This window comes from Equus asinus, chromosome 29 (assembly GCF_041296235.1).
Source record: "Equus asinus isolate D_3611 breed Donkey chromosome 29, EquAss-T2T_v2, whole genome shotgun sequence".
NCBI lineage: Eukaryota > Metazoa > Chordata > Mammalia > Perissodactyla > Equidae > Equus > Equus asinus.
In genome coordinates, this window is record NC_091818.1 from 16,209,938 (window position 1) to 16,236,121 (window position 26,184).

General features: G+C 39.7%; 1 protein-coding gene across 33 annotated transcripts in view; it reads left to right on the forward strand.

Annotated features, from left to right (window-relative positions):
• Nucleotides 1-26,184, forward strand: part of PARD3 (par-3 family cell polarity regulator) — a 612,530-nt gene that overhangs the window by 262,567 nt on the left and 323,779 nt on the right. For all 33 annotated transcript variants that reach the window (XM_070501262.1, XM_070501252.1, XM_070501261.1 and 30 more), the window contains one exon: nucleotides 25,669-25,847. In XM_070501262.1, coding sequence (XP_070357363.1) covers nucleotides 25,669-25,847 — 179 coding nt within the window. The remainder of the gene's footprint in view (nucleotides 1-25,668; nucleotides 25,848-26,184) is intronic.

Below are 26,184 nucleotides of genomic sequence, written 5' to 3' on the forward strand. Positions count from 1 at the left end.
GCAGAACCACAGGGCATTTCAGAGTACGACTAGGTTACTTCACCTGTCATCACATTTATTAAAGTGTCCGCTTGTGCCATGGCTGATCCATTGGTTAATTTGTGATTTAAATTAGCTTGAGAAGTATTTATTTTAAATATAGAATTTGTGTTAATGAGTTGGAAAAGAATATTTTATTGCTTGGCAGAGATGTTACAGCCTGAAGATTTATGACTTAGAACAACAAAAACCAGCTGGTGATCAGTTTGCATAAGTAGTATATGAGTATCTACTAATACTTGGTAATAGCCATTCATTTGTAACCAGAGTAAGGGAGTTGGGAATGGGAGGCAGAAACAAGGTGACTGGTGAATCAGAAATCATAGAACAAAACCATATTGAATTCTGAGTGTGGGTCTGTGATCCGTGGTTGAGGCTGGGAGGAGCGTGCGTCCACCCTGAGGAGGTAGCAGTCAGTGGGGCAGGGGTACGATGGTCTTGCTGTCAGTGTCTCAGCCTGAAAAGTCACCAGTCTACCTTCCTCATTTGTTTCCCTCGTCTAAGATTTCTCCCCTCTTCTCTTCAAAACTGGGAAATTTGCTTAATTTTGTAACAAATGGCCACGAACTTAGTGGCTTAAAACAACACAAATTCATTACAGTTCTGTGAGCCAGAGTCCTGCGTGGGTGTCACTGAGCTCAAATCTGGGGTCGGCAGGGCCGTGTCTCATCTGGGGACTGTAGTGGAGAATGTTTTCTTGCCTTTTCCAGCTTCTGCAGGCTGTCTACATTCCTTGGCTCGTGGCGCCATCTTCCATCTCCAACACCAGCGACCTTGTATTTCTTTGACCCTTCTTTTGCAGTAATAAACATCTCCCTCTCTTTTCTTCAGCCCTTCTCTTCCATTTTTAAGGACTCATGAGATTACGTTGGGCTCACTTGGATAATCGAGAGTAATCTCCTCAGGTCAAAGTCTTTACCTTAATCACATGTGCAAAGTAGTTTTTACCATGTAAGGTAACAGGGCAGCTTCTTGGGATGAGGGCATGGACATCTTTGGGGGCCATTATTCTGTCTCCCACGATATACACATATTTTAATCTTGGAGAGTAGAACGAAAAAATACCACTTCCATTGCTTTATGTATGAAGGCATTGTCCTCCCTGATCAGGTGACTCTGGGTATGACAATGAGTGTCTGGCCCAACCACATGCATGTGGTGGTCGTTTTGATGTAAGTGTGCTGGGAAGGAAGGTAGTGAGCAGTGGGGCAGACTGCCTCATTAGAAGTATTTCTTTGAGACCGTTTTTAATTTGGGTGAACCAAGTGGAGCAATATTTATAAAAATAAAACTAGCCGTTTGGTTGATATTTATCTCTTCTGCATAATTAAAAAGAATTTTCATAATAATTATTGATATTTAGGCTACAAGTGTGAAATTTTGATTGGAAAAATTATGTAAGACTTGTGACTACTGAAGGCATTGGCAGTTTCATTCTCACATGTTCTTTCTTGCTCAGGCTCTCCTTCTTCCCTTCCTCAGGATTTATTTTCTCTGTTTTCTAAGCTTTAAAAGTTATAGCAGATGTTTAGTTATTGTTCTACACTTTCCCATAGAGGATTGAACAATGACTTCTAGGATGATTACATAAATTGATGGAACTTGTGGGTATTGGATGTAATTTTCATTCTTGAACCTCCATATCAATTCTTCCCTTTCTTGAGCTAGTTTAGAAGTTTCTAGGGGCCGGCCCTGTGGCCAACTGGTTAAGTTCTCACACTCCGCTTCAGTGGCCCAGGGTTTGGATCCTGGGCATGGACATGGTACCTACTGCTCATTAGGCCATGTTGAGGTGGCGTCCTACATGCCACAACTAGTAGGACCCACAGCTAAGATATACAACTAGGTACTGGGGGGATTTGGGGAGAAAAAAAGCAGGGAAAAAAATAAATAAAAAAAATAGAAGTTTCTAATAATTCTGTTTTGAACAGAGGTTTTAAACTGAAGGCTAGTTCTAATGATTCCTCATGAGCACGTTCACCTACAGACCTGTTTTTGAATTACTTCACCTGTTTTTTCTTTGATTGTAAAGACGTGGATTCTTGGGCATTTACCAGTCTTTTGAAGAATTAAAAGTTTTCTTAAACATAGCACCCTTTTCTATTTTTGTGTCCTTATATTCTGCTTTGTTTTGTAGCTACTTATGTGCCTCTCTAGCATGTAAGTTTTTATAAAGCAAGAGTCACATCTTCAGCACCCTGTGTGCCTGCAGCAGGTGGCGCAATGCTTTGCACTCAAGAAGTGTGCTCCCCTCTCCTCTCAGCCCCAGAGAGTGGCAGTGGTGTCCAGAGGAGGGGCATGAGCGTGGGCTTGGTCAGAGTTGGTTTAGAGAGGTAGACAGTCCATTCAATTCAATCCAGGTTCTAAATAATGCATCATGATGAAAGACTATTCGTGTCTATTGAATGTTAAATCTCGACAGATCCAAGTTCAAAGATATACTTGATCTTTTAATTTTATTTGCCAGTGTGCTAGCATTCCTTCAATAGGAATGTTTTTCCACACTGAAAAAAATATTTTCTAATATTTTGCACTGAACACAATTTTATATGTATTTCAATTTTTGTACATTCTGCAAGATTGTAAATTTATATGAAAACCTCACAAATAACCTTCTACGTCTATATCCTCAAGTGGATCTGCTTGATTAGCGGTCAATGCAATATTCTATTAGTGTAGAAAATTGAGATCCTTAATTAGAAAAAATATCTACTTGAAAGCACATCTAAAATGATCACTCTCTGCCTTTGAGTTCCGTCATCCATCTTCATTCACTTCCCTTGTTATCAAGACATACTAACTCATTTTTCTTAAGATCTTAGTACAAGGCTTGATTGCTTCAGAAGAGAAGTTCGATTTAGCTATAGATAATTTTATAGTTGTGGTTGTTATCCCTTACCAACTTTAAAGACAGAGCATATACTTAGAGAAAACAATTAAAAAACACTTTTGAACTAGACAAATTGATTAGCTGCTGGGAGCACAGTTTTACTCTCAGGAGCGTGGCTATTGTAGATGTTGACCCTCTGTACCCATCTGTAGCAGATGATGCTTCACTGTCTTGGTATGAAAATGTGACACGTGTAATCACTTTCTCATGCGAGAGTCAGGACTGTTGTGACGGTTGTGCACTAATAGTATCTGGAAAAGGAGTGTGTGGGGGGGGTAATTTCTTGCCTTCATTTTTGTATATTCACGAGTATTATCTGTATTTATTGACTGAAAACTGAGTTTAGATATAGGCTTTTTTATTTCAAATATCCATAGCAACATTAAAGAATACCATATGACATGAAAATACTGTTTTTAAAACTAATGGGGGGGCCAGCTCAGTGGCTTAGAGGTTAAGTTTGTGTGTTCCACTTCAGTGGCAGCCAGGGTTTGCAGGTTTGGATCCCTGGCGTGGGCCTACACACTGCTTATCAAGCCATACTGGGGCAGTGTCCCACATACAAAATAGAGGAAGACTGGCAATAGATGTTAACTCAGGGCCAATCCTCCTCACCAAAAAAACCCTAATGGGACAGTTTTTTCTATATGATTAATATATTATGTTTCTAAATAAATGAAATGTTTTATTTTCTAGATTTTGTTTTGATTTACTTTCATAAACTCTTAGTTCATAAACCCTTGAACTAAATACTCACATGCCACACACATGCCATGCATACAGAGACAGACTTCTGAGGGGGTTATTAATCAGAGGAAGTTAATAAATAGTGAAGTCTCTTATCTACATCTGACTGCTTTTTATAATTTTCTCTCAATTCCCATGGGTTTCAAACTTCTAGTTTTTTTATGCTGCTCACATTTAAAAATTTTATTTTTTTCTGTCTACTTATCTACTGATCTTATTGGTAAATATTATCTTTTTGGAGCATCTTCTAGTAATATACTATAAGGATGTCAAAATAATATGACTATTTTTCACATCTCTTCACCATAACTTACTGTGTATCACTCCATTGCTCTTTGAATTATTTTTCAAAAAGCGCTACTAGATATGTATGGGTAAAATGCAGCTGCTCGATATCTGTAACTTGATTATGATCAAATGTGCTTCATCTTTCTGAAAAATGGGAGCGATCAGACCACCGTCGCCTGTGCCCCTTACCTTCTCAGAGTGAAGGCTCAGCTGAGTAATGGGGTCCAGGCCACATGTCTACCCTCTAGTCATGTTGCAACTGAAAAGTCATCTAACTTGAGAGGGAGAGTATTTTAGGAGGCTTGACTTAGCGAATCTTTTCAGTAAAACTCATCCGCTTCTGAATGAATGTTGTATAAAGTCAGTGCAGCCCGTTCAAAAGAGATTTATTCAGCTGTAGTACAGAAAATACTGTAGAAATCACGGCAAATATATGACTTTAGGTAGCTTTCCCTTTTATAGAAATAAATTAACCCTAATTGGGAAAAAAAGTCTATTATTTAGTATCATTGCATCACATATTTTCACTTGTCTTTATAATTTTCTACTATGTAGGATCTTTTGTGTTTTGTTAAGTTAATTATAGAAAATTTCAAACATATTCAAGACTAAGGAGAGCAGTATAATGAAACTGCATACCCCATTCTCAGCTTGAGCAATGGTCAATTTATGGCAATCTTGCTTCATCTATTGTCTTCCAGACTCCCCCAGACAGGATTATTTTGAAGTAAATTTCAGACCTCATATCATCTCTTCTGGAAATATTTCAGTGTGTATTTCTAAAACATAAAACTTTTAAAAAATATCGGTCCATACTGTTTAAGGAAAGACAGCACTTTCTTAATGCTATGTAATATTATTTAAATTCCTCTGTTTTGTAAATGTGGTTTTATATTGGCTTGTTTAAAGCAGGATTCAAAGACAGTCCACACATTACATTTGACTGCTGTGTCTCTTTTGGTCTGTAAATCCCTCTTGTGTGTGTATGTGTACACACATATGCACATATTGTGGTTTAGTCATTGAAATTGAGTTGTTTTTCCTGTGGTTTGCCCCCATCTGGATTTTGCTGAATTCATCCCTGTGGTATCTATTATGTTCTCATGTCCCTTGTGTTTCTTATAAACTGGTAGTTAGTAAATATAATCTTGGTTTGATTCTGGCTTGAATTTTCAGCAGCAGTATCTCTGTGTGGTGTTGTGTGGTTCCATCAGGAGATGCATAAGGTCTGGTTATTTCTCATTTTGAGAATTAGCAGCATTGGTGATTTTTGCCTAGATCCATTATTTTTTTATGTTTCGAACGTGTTCATAGTCTACTTCTGTCTTTCACATATTAGCTAGAATATTTCTATAAGGAGAAACTTTTTCTTGACAACTACTTTGTTATCCCTGAGGTACCATTTGTTTATGAATGACCGACGAAATGCTTAATATTGCCACTTTCTGTACAACTTTTCAGAATAATGAGTTAGTTTTCTAGGCTAGCATCTTCCTGTTTTTTTTTTTTCTTTTTCTTTCTTTAAAAAAAGTGTCATTAAGAACTCATGAGCATTACCATAGTTATTGTTTCAATCTATTGCATTATTATTCTTATCGATGCTCAGATTGCCCATATTGCAGTAGTGAGACCTGCCTAACGTGGTGATAATAGCATCCTTGCTTTCTGCCAGGACAATGTGTTCCGTGCTCATCTTCCTTATTTTCTGCCCCACATCTGGAATCAGTCATTTATCTAAGCAGTCTTGTCCTGTTAATGGGGAAGGGTATTCAAAGACTGCTATTTGGGTTAGTTGGTTTTATTTTGCTAAGCCCAAAAGTAAGTTACAATGAAGAGTATCCTGGGCTCTAATTTTAGTTTTCCACGTGAGTCCTGAAAGCGCAGTGAATCTACTCTTGGTTATTTGAGAGGTGAATCTTTCTAAGGGCACCGATCAACATGGGTTCTCCATGCCAATTCCAGTTTCCCTTTACCTGGGCTCTGATGTGCTCTTTGGGTAACTCTAAGACTCATGTTTCTCTGGGCAGTGAGTGTGCATTTGATGAGGTCTTACTTGGCAGGTGTGGAAGCATTGATGGAAGTTCTTCTGGGCCTTCAGTATGATGCCAAAACAGAGCTACTGCTGTGTTGGCATTTGTAGGGAATTTCTCAAAGGAATCCAGGGCATTTTTATCATGACGGGCAGCCAATGTTTTAAGGTGTTTTTTTGTGTTTTAGTTCAAGTAGTGAAGAAGAAATGGCATCTCGGTTATTGAGCTTAGTATTTTATATTTGTCTCTGGTGAAATTGAGTAGCCAGAAAATTTTAAATTAGCAGCGTTGGTGATTTTTGCCTAGATCCATTATTTTTTTATGTTTTGAACGTGTTGATATTCTACTTGTCTCTTTCATTTATTAGCTAGAATGTGCCGAATCATTGTGATGTCTTTGGTAGGCAGAGTGTGAGGGAATTTGGTCGTAGCCGGGACTGCTGAGTTTTGGGGGAGGTTTTGTCTAGTGTGGTGTGTCTTGGCATGAGCTTACTTATCCCTGAGAGTGGTTTCTGGCTCCAGCTCCCAGCCCTCATCAACTGTTGACTTCACATCCTACATTGCATCTTCCAAGGCTGGCACCACTGGTGGTGTCTGAATTGGGATGCAGAATCGGTGAAGTGTGGAAATAGAATATTAGAACTTTGCATATATCCTTAGTTTATTATCTCATATTTTTAAATTTACCATTTCTTGTCTGTGTTTAATAATGTTTATATTAGTAGAGTTGAGCATTCATTTAAATGATAAATGAAAATGCAATACTGCTGCATGCTTAAAAAGTTTTTGCCAATTGTACTATATTATCAGGAAAGTTTGGAGCTACTGGGCCTGTCTTCTGGCTGGTCTCTCTGCGTCCTCTCTTTGGCAATCCTTGTGTCCATTCTGTGGTATAGCAGGGGTGGTGTTTAAAAATACACATCTCTTTTTTCTACCCCAGTGCTTAAAAATGTTTAGTAGCTTCCCAATTTTTTTTAACACAGTTAAAAATTTTAGTATGTTTTCTTAAGGTTTGCAAGAACTGTCTTGTGTCTGTCTTTTCAACTTCATCTCTTTCTACTCTATAACTAGCTCCCTGGACCTCTGAGTTTCTTGGATGGGTCTCAGGCCTGCTTAACTCTAAGCATCCTGTCCCCCTTGGTCGGTCTTCTTCTCTGTTCTCATTGCCCACCTGGCTACTTCAGTGTATCCCTCAGGACGCTGCTCAAGTTACAGTTTCTTTGGAGGTCTTTCCTGATTCCATGGACTTGCTATGTGGTCCCATGGTACCTTGTACTTTTGGCGACTCCAGGAGAACAGGGAATTTGACTCCAGGGAACAGGGTTCTCTAGATCGACCGGTGTATGCTGATACATGTTTAACAACTGCCTCTCTGAAAACCAAAAAAGACCAGCTTTGTAGCATTTGCCTATTTCAACAGTGTAATAATTGGGAAGTGAAGTGTTTCCAGTATTTATTATCTTTGTTTTTAGTATAATTCATTTAATTGTAAGTTTATATGCTTACATATAGGTGTTGTGCCTATAGATGTGTGAAACGGTAACAGTTAAGATGAGCTGTGACTTTGCGTCTGTCTCCCCTCCCGGTTGTGTGGTAGATGTGTGCTAGCACAGCTGGCTCTGCGCTCAGCTTCATGTGGTCCTAGTGGTACACATCCGCCTTCCAAATTTTAACCTGATAGGAAATAAAGGAAGGATTCTTTTCCTGTTTGCTCTTTTCTGATGACTTTGCTGTCATATAAAATTATTTATTGCTTATTTGTGATATTTTCATCAGTAAATGTGTTTTGGACATAGAACCAGCCCTCTGATAGCTGGTATATTCTTAATGAATCGTATGCTTAGTTTATGAAGATACTGAATACTATTTCTGCCCAACAGGAATTTCTGTTTTCTCTTTCTAGAAATGCATGCAAATACAAACATAGTGTGGTCTGTCAAAATCATTATTTAATCCCTCATAAAGATCTTCCATTTAGGTCTTGATAACTTTCACCCATAATTTGCTTTTGAGCTTGTGGAACTTCTTGAAATTTGAAATTTGATATTACTTTTTTTCCCCTCATAAAGGAAGACCAGTGTTCAGTCCCAGGCCTATTGTGAAATGTGTGGCACTGTTCTTGGAATAGATAAATTCCAATTAATTAATTTCTTTAACATATACTTTTTGAGTACTATTAAGTTCTAGACATGCTAGAATAAATTAGTTGTACATATCATGTTACTTTAAAGCTTACTATCCTTTGTATAAATATATTATTAATACTGTATAGACCCAATAGTGTAATATGTGTGCTCTGATTATCTAGTAGACATGGATTGATGCTGATCTTTAAAATAACAGTAAAAGCGATAATTAGGAAATAAAAATAGAGAATTGTGAAAAAGGAAAATGTAGTTGGAGTTGAAAACTAAGACAAAGGAAAATAGAATTTTACATATTTAATCTATATCTGTACCATGTATCACATGGTATTCAGGTCCACAAAGCTTTGGGTTTGCTTCCTGGCAGCTAAAATGAAAAGGGAAATGAGATCAACCTTTTAACATGTTCTTCCTTATCAACCTTCCTTACTGTATACAAGCTTTGTCAGTCTCCTGGCAGATATACATATAATTCAGTTCATCCACCCATGAGATTCTTTTGGGAAAGACTCTTCGCATTTTTCTTTTAATGGCCATAGTGTTAAAATTTTCTTTGAGATGATCTTATATCGTGTATGAAAGATAAAAAATCTTGTTTCTGTGGAAGCATATTGATGTCCAATGTTCTGAATAGTAGAGAGTAAGATAAAAAGCAAAAAGGATCACAATGGTAAGTCAATTAAAAGTAATTTATAAGTATGTACTCACCAACATATGTTCTATTTCATGGAATTCACTTTGCTTTTGAATTATCTACTTTTTCTGTTATAACTTGTATATCTTGCATTATAATAGCTTTTTTTGTATGAGAAAAAAATATGTATACAAAAGGAAAACACGCAAGTGCAACCGGGTACCCAAGGGTTGGGTCACCTCCAGGGGGCCCCTGATCCAGGGAGGCGTTGACATGCACCTCAGAAGTCCAAGGGCAGATGATTGGCTTTGCAGAATGAATTATAATATATTAATCTCGCTGTTGGATAGACGAGATATAAGAGAAGTGGTGAACATATTCTTTCTTGGAAACCCCATTTTGCTGTTCATTCCCTTAATTTGCTGATCATTGAGAGGTGAATTATCAGAAAAACACTTCAGTGTTATTTGCCCGCAGCTACTAAATTGGTAGTTTTGCCTGAATTACTTGATCAATTCAACCTAAGTTCCTAAATTGACTAAGCGTTTGACTGAAAAGACTATTTTGGTGAAAATATAGACTATTTCACGAGATCGTAGTAACACGTTGTGTGCAAAGTATAGATTAAAGACATCTAACACATTTCTGTTAATCCAAGTTAATGTTCCTGACATAGATATAAGAGCAAATGCCCTCAGGGGTACAAAAGCTGGTATGAGATTTAGACATTTGAATAGCCATGTAGCAGGATATTTCCAATATTATTTTCTAAAGGTTGACTGTCATAGTTTAGGTCCCATAAAGAAAAAGCTTTAAAATGGCTTAGAATGTAGTATTTATTTAGGAAACAATGTTTCTAGACAAAACAGCCTTTCTGTACGTTATTTCTAAAAATCATCAGCTATTAGAGCCAGAACGGTTTTTAAGATTGAATCCCAGCCCTTCTTGCTATAGATGAGGAAGCTGAAGCCAGGTTCCAACACAGAGAGCTCAGGGCTGTTTTACTCTGTGTTTCGAAATGTGTGGTTTACTGTTTGAATTAAGACCTAAGTGTGTGTGAGCCTCTCTTGCTGGCAGAGGATGCCCAGGCACACACTTTGTCCTCTGCGGCCCCGTCATCCTGGTGACTCTCTCCTTTTCTGTGTTGAATCCATATATGGTCGTATTTGCAGAGAAAACTAAGGAAGTGTATTAGAAATCTGTACTGATGTAGATAAATTTTGTAAAATCAAACAAGATTGATTCCCATTCCTACTTAATTCAGAGCAAAGGAAAGGAATCTAATTTTTCTATTTTTCCACACCTCGTTTGCCATAATGAAAATGGCATTCTACTTTGAATCATTTTTGATGAAATGATTTTCAATATTGTTATCTTTGTGACATTTTGACAATTAAAGTGTATTTCTCAAGCCTACTGGAGATGCTGCACCGCTTTTTCTTGTTTTCGTTTTCTTCCCCTGACCGGATCTCTGCTTGTTGCCTAGGAAACTACTATTGGGTTCAATTCTGTTTGCTTGGTTGTCAGGCTGTCAGAGTTATGGGTGAGTTCTTGGCTTTATAGTTGTAGAAGTGCTTCCTAAATATTAGAAATGTCTTATCTATATTAAAGTGCGCTATTTCCTCAATTAAAAAGCAGCCAAGCAGTTGTTTTGGTTCCCTTAAAGTCGTAGAGAATTCTTCCCATCGATTATTGTTGGAATTTTCTATTTTGTGTACAGATTTGTGGCAGGATTTGAATTGTCACCATGGGTTGGTTCCAAATATAGCACTTTAATAAAGAATTCGTTTGTAAATATTTGTTTACATCTTTGGGGAGTCGTGGACATGTATAATGATTCCCAAAATGTGCAGTTATAAGCGTTAAAATTTTACATGAAGAATCCAGTGAGATCTTAGAAAATGCAGGTTATTTGCCCTATATCTGATAAGCTGAAAAACCATTCAATCTATATAACATTTTCAAATTAAAGTTAAGAAAAAAGCAGTAGAGCCACCTCAGATCTTATGCTTAGTGATTAAAAGATACTGAGTATAAAATTAATGATTATTTAATTATATTTTTAATTATATGTTTGTTAGCTAAATTCAGTGTCCTACAAAATTATTTAATACTTAAAAAATTTCCGAGATGGGTGTGTTTGCACACTATGATAGCCACTAGCCCCATGGAGCTGTTGAGTCCTTGAAATGAGGCAAGAACAACTGAGGGACTGAATTTAAATAGCCAGTGTGGCCAGTGGCTCCTGTTTCGGATGGCACAGATAGGGGCCTTGCTCTCCACGGCGTCGCCTGGGGGCTTGTTAGAAGTGCAGCATCTCCGTCCCTCCCCTTAGTCAACTCAATCAGAATCTGTATTTTTAACAAGATCTCTTAGGATTGGTATGCAGTGCTCTCCGGTCTAGAGCAGTGGTTCCCAATCTTGGCTGCACATTACAATGGCCTGGAAAACTTCTAAAAATAATGCCTGAGTCTTATCCTACGCCCCATTTTCAATATTTCTGAGCAGGGGCCTGGAAATCAGCATTTTACAAAATATTCCCAGATCATTTTAATGACTAGTGAAGATTTAGAATCACTGATGAAACTCAGAGAGTGTATGCACAAGTGTGAGGTAGGGATGGGGAGCTCTTAAGCACTGACCTGGATTTCTGACCTTTTGTTAAGGTCAGATATAGGAGGGGTGTAGATGAGAGAAAGAATCAGTTCTTACTTGTGCTCAGTATATGCCAGGCATTATTATCCTCCATTGACTAAGTATTCGACTGAAAAGACTTGGTGAAAATATAGCCTATTTCACAAGATTGTAGTGATGTATATTATGAAAATATAGATTAAACCATTAATCCAGCACATTTCTGTTAATCCAAAGAACTACTCCCTACGTAGATATTAAATGTTAAGCATTTTGTTTTACATGCGCGCATGTGCACGCCCCCCCCACATACATACTCATGCACACTGGAGGAAGCCCCCCTGCCCACTTCAGTGTGCCACTCCCCACAAATAGCCTAATAATAAAATAAACGGTGATGATGTCAAAACCCCATTTGTTTGCCTCATTCTTCAGTTGTTTTTCATGGCCTTTCTCTTTATCTGTGGGGAAGGATGGCAAAGAGCCAAGCATCAGATGAGTCATTGGCTAAGTGACGGTTGCTTTCCTCCATCTCTGAAGTGCAGTGTGAGTAAGCTCAGCTAATATGCGTTCACTGCTCTCCCGCTGTGAGATGACCATGATGGTGGATGTTGGTGAGAAGGTTGCCAATAAGTCAAGGTCCCTATCTTCAAGTTCTTGGTGTTCTAGTATTCCATGCTTCCTGGAGAGGAGCGTGTTCTCTGTGGCCCATCTATTGAGGCTTGGACTTTGTCTCTACCACTCACTGAAAGGTTAACGTTAGCCAGGATATCTTACCCCTGCAACACCAAGTTTCCCGACCTATAAAATGGGAATAATAATATAACCTGTTTTATAGCCTTGTTCTGAGGATTTGATCAATTAAAACATTACGGTTCTTAGCACATGCATAACTCATAGGAAATGCTCAATAAATGTTAGTGATTGCAGACTTAATTGGTTTATTATAAACGATCAGGATGTATTTACTCCTACATTACTCTTTCCTTAAGGAGAAGAATGAGTGGATTAGATTAGCTATGAAAGATCTCCGCACTTTGAAGGTAATATAAACAGACACGCAGCCATATGTTTCAGAACCATGAAGTCTTATTGCCGCCTTGGAGCAACCAGTTGGTGCCAAATGGCTTTATTAATAGCCAGTATGTACAAGGCTCTGTGGTAAGGAATTAATTCGAAACTGGAACACTCAAGACAGAAAAGTGGATAATGAGCTGTTTGAATGCTTTTGAAGTGCTTCAGCCCTACTCCCCCAGTGTAAAATAGCATTTCTTCATTTCCAGCAGCCTCTGAGCCTTCCCTCGGCTTCATTGTTTTTCATGGCACTGATCACCTCGTGACATAGTCTATTCTTATTTCTTTTTCCGTTGTCCTCTTCTCACCAGAATGTAGCAGAATGCAACTAGAAGAGTGCCTGGCACTTAGTAGGTACTCATAGATATTTGTCTTGAGTGAATGACTTTGGGTACATTCTTATATAGCTTTTAGAACTGTGAAGATTCAAGTTCAAGGTAAAGTCTATCTATGACCAAAATGAAGTGTAGAGAGTCTGTTGGAAGTTTAACTCCTGAGAGTTAAGAAAAGACTTGCCATTGTGGAGGAGTCCGTAATGGTTACTGTGCTCGTGAAACGAGTATGAAGTCTCGTAAAGCAGAGGAGCTTCAAATGTAGCTCCTTAAATAGCAGAAAATAGGTTGAGGAAATCAGTGTTCACCAGCCCCCCGTGGGGGGAAAATATTATACTTTTGTATGGTATTGTGGAATAAAGGTTGTAATAGTAAAGGAATGAGAGAATAATGCTTATCAAAAGTTAACCTGACAGTTACTGAGGTGCTTGAATCCTTCGTAAAATAGTAGAAGACAAATGTCAAAGGAGAAGGTCGTTGAACATTTAGAGAATATCTTCAGTGCCATCAATAACCAGCATCAATTTCTGAAAGACAAATTACTTGTCAGATAAAGTTGATAATGTAAAAATTTAATTATAACATTGTTGAAGTAAATTGGTAAAGTGAGAGTGATATGAGGGATTTGATGCAGATATGCATATGAAATTGTATGTGAAGGATTAATTTAGATTTGTTCCTACTCGGATATTCTCATAGGAGAATGAACACTGCATGAAGGACACTACTGCAAACGTGAGAGTAGGAAAGTAGTAAAATGGTGTTGGGCTTTCTGGCCAGAGAGTTTATCACCAATATGTGAAGCAGCAATTCTTTGAGCTTTTCCCAGTAAACCCCTCCCCCCCTTTTTTTGTCTCCTCTGTCTATCCAATATCTGTAATTGTTTCTTCTTTGCTGAAAAGATTGCCCTTGTAATTACAGGTAGATAGATAGTCACATTCATTTGTCTCTTTTATTTACACGATTACACTTGAACAAACATTTCCTCAGTGCCCTGTGCTGGGCTGGGGACTAGGGGCGGAATCTCTAAAATTAATGAGGGAGACAGACAAGAAAGTGCCAGTTCGAGTCAGTGAAATTAACATAAGGGATGATTTCTCTGATGCTCTGGGGGCCTCCTAGGCTTGCTGGACATGGTAGTGCCCTGCAGGCAGACCTGAGAGTGGTGAAGAGGTGGTGGAATGGGGAGTAAAGGAGCCAGGCCCAGAGGAGTGTGTGGCCTTCTGGTTACTCTGAGTTCCAGATGGATCTGAGCATAAGGGTTGAGAGGTATTGCTCAGATCACAGCGGGTAGGTGCCAGCACTTACTTTGAGGTACTGTGGCCTGACCAAACCAGGATTCTGACTCGTGATAGGTGATTTGTGGCTTAGAAAGGCATTATGGATGTTTTCTAGAGGATGAAATGGAAAAGGCCAAGACTGAAGGGAAAGAATAAATTGAGCTGATGAGAGTCCATGAAGTATCAAGTCCAAATTTTTTAGCACAGCTAAAGAAATTTTAGCATAGCATAGACCTGCTACTCAGAGTCTTAAAGTGTGGTGGTCAGAGCAGCAGCGTGGATGTCAGACATGCAGAATTTCAAGGCTTCCATGACGTGAGACCTACAGAATCATCTTAGGATCCCCTGGTGCGTGGCGCACCCTTGAACCTGAGGATCTCTGCTGCAGAGGACCGTCTGCTGGCGCATCCAGGGCTCCCTGCCTTACTCTCTCTTCCTCCAGTCCCGTCTTTAACTCCTCACTTTAGCTGTACTGAATTTCTTGCCGTCTTTTAATTCTCTAGAATTTAAATGTCTGGCCTTCGTCCTTGCAGTTTTCTCTTCCTGCATGTTCTCTTCCTTCTTCCCCATCTCACTGGCCAGACACCACCATCACCACCATAAAACAAAACCAAAAACAGACAAACTGAAACCCTCAGCTTCGAGGTCTTATTCATTCACTTCTCTGCTGGTTCAGCAGATGTTTGTTAAGGGGCTTCCCCTCTGAGGATATGACCATGAAAAGTGCCATGTTCTCTGGGAGCTGTGTGCTAGCGGGGAGGCAAAGCCGGTGATAGGAACAGGCAGGCCGTAAAGGAGCGCTTCGCTCATGCGGAGCTGATCAGGGGCTTTCTAAGAGAGAAACACGAAGGAGAGCAGCACAGGGCAATGGGGGACGCTGAGCGCCCCGCATCTCATGAAGTCTTTGCTGATGCCCCTCCTAGGTGTTCTGGTGGCGTGCTGTACGAAGCACCACGATCACACTGCAGAGGGCTGGGTAATTTGTCTGCCTTCTCCACGGCACTGCACACTCCACGAGGGCGGGCCCAGCTCTGTGCTGCACACCGTGAGATTCCCAGGATGCGGAGCTCCAAAGGACCCGCTGAGGAAGAGAGGGAGGGTTATGGTGCTCTTTGTCAAATGCCATGTTAGTGAGGTCGTGGAGAGGAGCCTGAATAATAGTGGGGTAAAGAATACAGAAAGGATCAAGTAGCCAGTTCCTCTTTCAAAAAGATGCTTAGAAGGAAAAAAAAGCAAGAGGACAGTATCTGGAGAGGAACCTGGGGGAGGCACGGGTGGTTCTGTCTTAAAGATTTATGAGTCAGTTATTCACTCAACAAATATTTATTGAGGAAGGTACAGTTGAAGCTCAGTCTCTGTGGGGGTTCCCGCAAATATTATTGAGTCGCCGATGCGTGTATTCCCTGTTGAGGTTGAATAGGCGACACCTCACCTCCTGTTTCAGTGCCCATATTGTAAACAAGTGTCCTTCTCATGGTCTATTTGGGCCATGTTTTTCACATTTTTTTGTCATTTTTGTTGGTCCTTTTGCTGTTTAAAAAGACCCCTGAACATAAAATGCTGTTGTGTGCTCCTAAGCACAGCAAGTCTGTGATGTGCCGAAGGTGAAGAGATACGTGTCAGGTAAGCTTCATTGAGGCATGAGTTTCAGTCCTTTTGGCCATGAGTTTAATGTTAATGTGTCAACGACATCTATTAAATAAGGCATCTTTAAACAGAAACACACATAAAACATAGTTACATTTTAATCAGTTGATGAAAATATTGTGACCAGAGGCTTACACTTAACCTTGTAGTTAATTACTAAACCTGTTTCAGAATTTGCTAATTAAGGGTGTGGAGAGAGTTTAGAGAACATACCTGCTGTGGGTAATGAGAACAACTGTATTCAGTGTTCCAGGTATTGTTCTGGATCTTGAGGATCCAACAGTGAGGAAGACAGCCAGTCTCTACCCTCGTGGCCCTGACTCTTAGTTGGGGCTCTTGGCTATCTGAAAATAGACCAGTGGCACATACTCTACTCAACACACGCCTGCGAGGGAAATCACTGTCAATAATAATAATATAGAAGATCTTCCCCTCTTTTTTCTGTTCTTTCTCATCTTCAAATATTTTGTTCATTTTTTGAGGAAAACAGCTGAGCTAGCTCTCGCCTCCCCGCGTGCTCCTAAGTACACGCTCTCACTTTCTGTTTTTTTCTTTCTCGCTGATTGTTTCTTTCCAGCTCACATTCTCATGTGCGTAACTTCAGTCCCCTCATTGCTCATTAAGGTATTTTTCTGAAAGTACAAAAACAAACCAAAAAAGCCTTTTCCACAATGTTCTCCCAAAGGAAGTCTCTAGTGCCAGGCAGCTGCTCAGATGGTTTGTTTCACCCACCTGTTGTGTTTCTTCTTCTTCCTTCCTTTACCTTCTTCCTTTTCCTATCTTTTTTTTAAACCTGTCCTGAGCCAGTCACCAGGCAGGTGGTGGTCTGTTAGAGCATTTGTGCCCTTTTGAATGTTTAGAGTGAGATTCACGTGGAGCGATTATTCCACAATAAATGACGCTCAAAGAACTTAGCCCCATATTCATGATTTTTTGAAAATCTCTAGACTAGTAGTGTCTAGTAGATACTCAACAAATCTTTGTTGATTGAAGTAGCTAGACCTTCTACCTGCTGTAGTAAAACAAAGAAGGGGCACCAAAATTAGATAGAAGGGAAAAGATTGCCTTGCGCAGCCCTGCCCTCCCACGCTCCGGGCTGGCCTCAGTTCCCCTAATGAGCCGCGCCAGTGCCAGGATCTCACGGAACTGACCGGTCCCCTGAGCTGGAGCTGTCTTAGCAAAGGATTTGGGGACACGACATTTTTATGTATAGGATTCAGGCACCAATGCATATTTTTATTAGCAGCTGGGTATTTACATAAGTGCCTCAGGCCAGGAAGATAAAAGTGAAAGGCTTTTCACCTCTGGAGCCTGTTTTTTATACCCCTGAACTACTCTTTTCTTCCCTCAGGGGATGGCAGGAAGGGCACCCTGAATTGAATCTTTAACAGTTGGGAAGTTTTTTGTTTCTGACTGATGTATTTTAACCAATTTTAAGAAATTTTAGTTCCTACTGTGTGTATGTGTGTGTAGGAAGGGAGGGTGGGTGATTACGGTGAATACTTGTCCTCCACTTAAAGAACTGGCTGATGCTATTGGAAGTAGAAACAAAGTGCAGTGGGAGAAAGGAGCAGAGGAGTTCCGCCAGCATCCGGAGCTAGCTAGCTTCCTTTTGCTCCTCCAAGCCCACTGGCCCCTCTGCCCCATGTGGCTAGGGCTCACCTCTCAGGTTGCATCAACCAGGCTCTGTGCTCTCTGGCTTGAACCTGGGTTAGGCTGGGGGATGCAGCAACAGGGCATCGATGGAGAGTAGGAAGAGAGCAAAGACAGGCCTCATTCCTGGGCTCCCTCCCTGCCTGGCTGTGGTTTGCTGGCAGCTGTATCCCTGCGGTGAAACTACAGCTCCTCTTGCCTTGGGGTGGCGGAGGCCTCACAGGTGCTTCATCCTTTGCTACTTTTCCTTATTCCCTCATGTATTTGTAAGCAATTCTTCCTTTAAACTTCCTGAATTACCCCTTTCTGAATTAGTCAATGGCTTGCCACTGGACTACTAATACTGGATCTGATGGATTTGAGGAGTTGGTGCCCTATGAGGAGGACCCACAGGGCATAAGGCACCACACAGTCAAGGATGTTGTTGGGTGGGAGGGCAGATGCTGGCCAGTTTGCTATTGATGTTGGTAAGGCATGAGCTGTCTGACTCTGGAGCATGTGGAGGGAGCTGTCTGTGGAGGTGGTGTACAGGGCGCACATGATGTGTGTAGCTGCTGCGCGTCAGGTTTCGAGAAGACTGGTAAGAGACTGTTGGAAAGATTCCTTAAGTCTTGATTGCTGCAGGCCTTGACATTGAGACTTCTCACCTGGAATTTTCTCTGTAACTCTTTGCAGGGGCTTTTTTTTTTTTTTTTAATTGAAGTAATTGTAGAAACAGATGCAGTTGTAAGAAATAATACAGAGAGCTACCTTTTATATTTCCCCTCCATGGTAAGATTTTGAAAAACTGTAGCATCATATCGTGGCCACAATATTAACGATGATGCAACCTACTGATCTTATCAGAGTTCCTCACTCTCACTTGTACTCATCAGATGAATGTTTAGCGGGTTTCGATCAGGGTGGTTATATTATCAGTTTCAGAATGAGAATTCTAAAGGTGCAAATTTAACATGCCCCAGAAAAATTCTTGGTTTCTCTTTGGACACATTTATATGACTTTAGAAAATGGCATATTTATAGATGTTTTCCCCTTGACTTTCTTTTCCCTCATTGTATGTGTCTAAGATTTAATGCAACCACTGAAAACATCCTGTTATCTATAGAAATGTGCTCTAAACTCAACCTTCCTAAGAAATCACCTGTTATCTCTTGTGAAGTGTTGAGCGTATTGTAGATTTGACACGTCTTAGTTCTTCTGGGACAGGAGTGTAGTCAAATCCAAATTGCACAGGACAGGAAGTCAATTAACAGGCGGTCCAGGTGCAGCTGGGTCACAGAGGAGCAATGTGACCTTTGACCCAGCCCTTGAACTATCTGTCTGGGCCTCAGTGCACTCGTTTGTAAATGTGCTATGCCACTTTATCTCTAAGGTACCGTCCAACTATACTATTCTTTCTTTATTTCTTGTGTACAAAAAGTAGTTAATAACGGGATGATAAAACTCATTTTATATCCTTCTCTCTGAGTCATTTGCTGTTTTTTAAAGCTTATTTCCTGCCTTGCCATCCACAAATTTCTTGCAAGGATTTTACCTCAGTAAATGAATACTGATAAATACCTTTATAACAAGGGGCAACGTATATTGGAAAGTCTTTTTTGCAATCCTGATGACAGGTTTTTATCCCCATGGCAAGTGTTAATAACTTTGTTCTTCTACCTGTGAGATGTGTCTTTGGGAAACGTGTAATTGCCCCCAAGATGGGGGAGACAATCTTCATTTTGCATTGAGTAATTATGCTGTTTGCATCATAAGTTCTAATAGAACACGTGTAACTATATATTATTTTTAGATTTGATTAAATACCTTGACAGCTTGTGCCTGTCTTCTTGGAAAAGGTTTATTCGTTGCCTTGAGTGGTTAAATAATTTAGAAATCACTAGAAGAATGAAAGAAGAGGAGCAACGGGAAAGCTGATTAGGAGGAGAGGCGGGATATTTAACAGTTAACAATGTGTCTATCTTTCCTTTTAGTGTTTGCTCAAAGTCATTGTTAGATTTGCCATTTTCCACTTATTTAAGCCACCTTACCTAGAGAAGCAAGTCAATGTTTACAATGCATTAGTGCCACAGAGAATCTGGAATCTTGTGGTGAGGGTTTATTGCTGTTTTATCTACTCTTCAAAGGAATGCACACATCAAACGGTCTGCTCCTTCGTCCGGGACCCAGTGACATCACTTCGGTCCCTCTGTGCTTCATCCAGCAGCTTAATTATTGAAGATCCTCCTCTTTGAATTTTCCTTTTAATATTTCAGAGGCTATACTTTGAAAATCTATATATTAAATAAATCAGAAGATTATAGGGAGAGAAAGTGTTATTATGTTTTTAAATGCATCGATGTTCCTAAAATTGAGGATGAGGAATTGTAATAATAATGACCTAATTACCTTAAATGAGAAGCCCCTATTATTTCTAATTATGGCAAAGACCACAAATTACATCAGATTATTAGTAATGCTGAAATGGGCCATGGGCCTCAGGAACACGTAGCCAATCATGCAGGCGAAGGCTGTGTTCATAGTTTATTCTGCGGAGGCCAAGACAAAGCTGTGCTTTAGCAGGACGGTGAAAGGTGGGAAGCCTGTCAGATGAACCAGGCGATTGTGTTTCATGATTCACTTGGTTGATAAGGCCAGATGTTTATAGTAACCGCTTTCCTTAAAGTCAGGTTCAGCTTGTCGAAAGACCTCATGCCGTCTGCGGCTACTTCTGCATCATCACCGACAACTCTTGTGTATTTTTGTCTTCTGTGATGCTTATAATACTTTAAGCTGTTTAGGGGCACCTGATAATGCTGCTGATACTGCTTTGAAATGCTTTTATATTTTTTCTTGTACATTTTTCATAAATTGTTATAAGTTTTGTTTGGCTGAGGTTTGGTGGGGGATCACTGATACAGGAGGATATGAACGGATGCAGAATCACACATTTTAGCATTAATAGGATCTTCGGACTGCATTGCTGTAGCTCTGGTTTTATAGATGAGAAGACTATGGCCCAGAGAGGAGAACCGACATGCCAGGATTACAAGTCTAGGCCAGCGGTTCTTAAGGTGCGGTCTGTGGGTCCTCAGGAGTCACTAAGAGCATTTCAGGGAGGCTGTTAGGCAAAACTTGTCTTATAGTATTACTGAAGCATATTTTGTGTTGCTCACTGGGTGGACATATGCGCCAGTGGTGTCCAGGCACTCATGGGTAAAATGCAGGTCCTTTGGACAAATCAGAACAGTGGCACCAAATGTATTCTTCACCCAACACACTGACAGTTTAAAAAAAAAGCCATTTCCATCCGTTATCCTTGATGAAGCAGCAAAAATGATTACTTTTTAAAAGTTCTGCCCCTTGAGTGCACAGTTTATTATTTTGTGTGACAAATGGGAGGCAGGCATAAGGTACTTCTACACATTGAAGGGCAGTGATCTCTTGAGAAAACTTACCATCTGATGGTTTGGGTTGCAAGCTGAGGTAGCCATTTTTTAATGGAACACCATTTTTACTTGAAAGAAGGACAGAAAAACTGTGGTTATTCAGACTTTGGTGTCTGGCAGAATTTCTAGAAAAGGGATGAAGTGAGCCTGCCACTACATGGCCAAAAACTGGCAGTATTTGTTGCCAGAGACAACATTCAAGCTTTCTAGTGAAAATTGGATTTTGGAAAACTTACATCCTACCGTGAGCATGACCACTTCCCAATATTTAATGACTTTTCTGATGAAATTGGTAGTGATATCACATATGTGATTTTCTGATATGAGGAAATATATCAACATTTGGAAGAGTGGTGTAACCCAGTAACTAATATATTCCAAATAACTGATGTCACAAATTTTTTCTTGGGTAAAATATCCATTCAAAGTATAGAATTTAATGTAATTTAATCTAATGTAAGAATGAAAAGTTGGCATTCTACATTGCAGCTCACTTTTGAGAAACACTCATTTATCAAGTTTGGGTGTGGTGTCAGAGAAGAATATCCACGATTGTCTGGAAAGATTATTAAAATATGATTCCCTTTCCAGCTAAGTGTTCATGGAGTTCTTCTCTCTTCGTATACTTCGTCATGTTGCCACTGATTCAGGGCAGAAGCAGGGGTGAGAATCCAGATGTTTCCTATTAAGCAAAATGTAAAACAGTGCTGCTCTCCCAATAAATATGCTTTGTTTTGTAAAAGAGAGTTTTCATAAAATTCTTTTGTATATGTTAACATGTAATGGGTTTAGTATTGTTAACTTAAAGATGAATTAATAAATAAATGTTTAAATTTTTTTCATTTTCACTTCTAGTGTAAATATAGTCCTAGCTATAACCCACATACACAAAAGCTATTGGGATCCTTAGTAATTTTTAGATTTTAGCGAAAGAATCCTGAGATTGGCATGTGAGAAGCGTGTGTCTCAGCTGGTCTCCTTTGGCACACGCTTTACGATCTTACACGTTGTACTTCCCTTACTTAACCAGAAGGCCTTTTATTCTTCTCCTATTTTAACATTTCTGAAATTGGGATGCATGTTTCTTCAATTTATGTGTATAGTTAACGTAATGTTTCTCTAACTCCCCCAAAATCAAATGATGCTACTAGTTAATATCATTGTATGATTTCTCAGTGTATGTCATTCTACTTGGAAAACAACAAAATTCTTTCTTTTAGAAAATTTTGAAACTAACATTTATATCTGCAAGCAGCTGGAAATGGAATTTATTTTCCAATGAATTGTTGAATAATAGAAGTAATTTCATGATTTGGGTAGTGAGTGATTCAGCGCTGAGCCGGGTGCCTGAAGTTCTGGCCGGGAAATCGTTCCTGCACTCCCCATGTTCCTTCTCTACGCCTCAGCTTTCTCTTCTGTGAAGCGAGTCACATGTTTCTCCACTATGAGTAACGTAGAGACTTACCTAAAAAAACAGATTCAGATCCCAACAAGTTAAGCGATTGGTTCTAATACGTTACTCAAACTTGTGTGTGTACAAACTGGATAAAGATGCCTTACGATTTTCACACAACTGTCAAACCAAGGAAGAAATTCTAAACTAATAAAAATGCAAGCTTACAGCATCAGTGTGAGAGCCAACGATGTGTTGCTGAGTCAGTTGCAGGCGGCGTGAACATGGACGACGCTGTGGGGCAGGGGTCTCTGCATTTGGACCCAGTTATGCTGCTTGTGTAACTCAGTTCTTTCAGTTCATCAAAGTGCAAGAAAACTTTGATTTCAAGATCATTATGGTGTTGTTTGGCATTCTTTTGGTGAGAACACATTGTTTACTTTTTAAATTGAGTTGTTCTTTCCTCATTAGCTTAGTAATCAAATCTAGGACACTTTCCTGAATTTGACAGGGGACACAAGTGTAAACATGGGGCCTGAAATGGCATGGGAGTGCCTGGTTACAAGGTGGTACAAGTAAAAGATCCATTCTCTGTTCGTGTTAATGTCTTTTATAGCTATCACTGAAATGAAAACAAGAATCCAATGTGCGAAGCACTCGCAGGAAGGGCTGCCTGACAGCAGTTTCCTGGGGCTTCCTTCACAGTGCAGTTGGTGTAAATGCTGCCCTGGTGCCTGTCCCAGCACCTCCCCAGAAGGGACCACAGGCAGGGTCTGCAGTCCCCACTGTCCCCTAGTCTCTAGTGCCCTCTCTTTCCCGGCATCTACAGTTTTGAGACTTATAGATACAAAGAGGTAAAATGCTAATTATTTTTGTCTGTTTCAGACTAACTGCTTAGCACAATGATCATGTCCCATGCGAAAATGATGCTCCTAATTATTTATCTAATCTGAATCATGTATGCAATTGATTTCTTCTGGGGAAAGTTCAAAAACAAGTAGAGTAAATGTTTTATTGTGTCCAAGCAAATTCAATGAAATTGTACAGTCCCTGAATGTATTCTGGCGTTGAATGTATTCTGTGGTTATTTTTATTATTGTGGGTGGTACCATCGGTCATTATCTCTGTACTGTTTTTGACAGCCCTTCTTTTGTGAAGTAATAGTGCTTCTTTTGGACTTACACGTAGAGAAATTGAAGTCTATGGAGTTCCTTAATAACTAAGTAATTAATGACCCTGTAGTTGGAAAGAAACAGAACCCATATCTAAGAAGCAGTATTATAATTGCCCAGAAATATTTTATTCTTCCCCTCCCCATTTTGTTGTTTTTCTGCTTACATTTTTGCTTTGATGAATCTGGGAATAATTTTCTTAATTGGAAGAGAACTTTTTTTTTTGGTGAGAAAGATTGACCCTGAGCTAACACCTGTGCCAATCTTCCTCTAAGTTTTGTATGTGGGATGCTGTCACAGCATGGCTTGATGAGCAGTGTGTAAGTCCACGCCCAGGATCCAAACTTGCAAACCCTGGGCCACTGAAGCAGAGCCCGTGAACTTTATCACTACCCCTCTGGGCTGGCCCCAGAACCTTTTTTATAGTAAGAGCATTGTGGTATTAACACACAGGGATTCTTAGATGCCTATTTTTGTGAACTTGTTTTGAGAATGACTATATAGTTTTTTCTTGGTGTGTTTTATTTTTATTTTTTTGGTGCAAATTATAAGCAGTAAGGGCTGTCACAACTTAAAAATTGGAAATTATTCTTTATAATTTTCACCTGTGTGTTTCTCCCAGCAAATTAAGATAGCCACCAACAGTATTAAATTAAATGTTCAGCACATTTTTTCTCTGGTAATATTACTCAGGTTCCATTATCCAATCCTCATGATCTAGAAGCAAATGTTAAACACAGTGGTATTATGAGTCACATGCTTCTGTTTTCTCGGATCATTTCTAATTGGCTTCAATGTCTTTGAGACCATTAGATTGACAATGGCGTAAATATAACCTTCAACGTCTATAAATAATCTGTTTTTAATTTAGCATCTCAGGGATCTATGTATCCACACCATTGACCAGTGCATTGATGTTCCAGACATGTGGCTCATAGACTAAATGATGAGTTTACTCCTTCACCATTATGGTTGTTTTGTTAGAGTCTTTTTATAAATATTTAATTTCCATCCTCGTTTTTGAAAATAGATTACTCGAAACATAATTTAATCCAAGCTTTTTCTCTTATATTTATTTTGCTCAGTTGATGAGTGGGGCTTTTGACTGATTCTCAGTGTTACAGATTTATGTGCTTTTATTCTCTCTGGTTTTGTAGTTCTGTTTCTTCTCTGCTGTAACATTGATCGTATCTGCCATGATGTTCTCAGTGCTACTGATGCAAATGTTAGCCTGAGTGTGTTATTGATTTTGTTATAGCAATCGCAAACTCTTCTTTTATATAAATACAGTTGCTAAAACACTGTCTTTCATGTAATCGTGTATGTCAGTATATGCCAGATACTACTGCGTTCGTGTTAGCATATTATTTTCAAGATTTCCATTTTCTTAAGGATAAGTAATATATTGTGCTCTACACTTTCTGGTAGTACTTTACTGAACAAAAAAAATGTTTATTCAATAGAATCCTTTAATAGACTAGTCAGATACTGCTTAGATTCTGTATTTTTAATCCAGTAGATATGTTTAAGATTTAGATGAGGGCCGGCCCTGTGGCCTAGTGGTCAAGTTTGGCACACTCTGCTTCAGTGGCCCAGGTTTGGTTCCTGGATGCAGACCTGTACCACTCATAAGTGGCCATGCTGTGGAGGTGTCCCACATACAAAATAGAGGAAGGTCAGCACAGATATAAACTCAGGGCAAACCTTCCTCAGCAAAAAGAGGGAGATTGGCAACACGCTAGCTCAGGGTGAATTTTCCTCAGCAAAAAATAAAGTTTGATGGAATTTGTTCCATGGCTTAGATTTGTTATTTATATTTTAGAGCATGTATGCTATTTTATTTAGACTTCCAGGGACAATTTATCGTTACTCTCTATGAGTGCACATTCTCTGTCTGGCACTGTTTTAAGCCCTTTATCTGACCTAGTCCTCGTGGCACCTTGTGAAAGAAGTACTATTTTATTGCCATTTGCGGGCGGACGGGACTAGAGGAGAGGAGAGTAGGTAGCCTGCCCAGAGCCACACAGATAGAAGTGGTGAAGCGCAGGTACAAACCCGGGCGGTCTTACTCCAGAGCGGGTCATCCCCTACAGACCACATTTCTTTGCCATAAAATGTTTTAAAGGAACTGATGGAAGTTTAATTTAAAATGCTGACCCACCGTCGCCTTAAAAGTGTCGTCCTACTCTTTAATCTTTGGGATTTAACTTCCTTTATCCTATCATGTAGTTTTCCCGCATTAGTTATCTTTTTAAAAAACGTGATGCTTTTATGTATTTATAGATATGCCTCTCCACGTTCGACGAAGCAGTGACCCAGCTTTAGTTGGCCTCTCAACTTCTCTCAGTGATAGTAATTTTTCCTCTGAAGAGCCGTCACGGAAAAACCCCACACGCTGGTCGACAACAGCCGGCTTCCTCAAGCAAAACACTGCTGGTAGCCCTAAAGCCTGTGACAGGAAGGTAACCACTGCCGTTCTGTGTCTTCTTGGTGCCAATGATGAGTGTCGACTGTTGACCCTGTGCTTCTGGGCATCCTCACTGTGGCCCTTTGGTGTGTGTGTGTCGACTTTTTCATCCAAGTTCAGATAGCTTCCTATTTTATGTTGCCCTTGAATTTTCCGATACAATTTGTTGCTATATGTTGTGTACATTTACTTATGGATCCATATTTTGAATAGATAATATATTCGTGTGATTAAAAATGAAAACTTTCGGCATGAAATGTGTGCCTGTAAGATCCCTCTCCCACTTGTCTCCTGGTCCCCTTATTTCTCTCCATGTCCAGCCCCACTAGGAG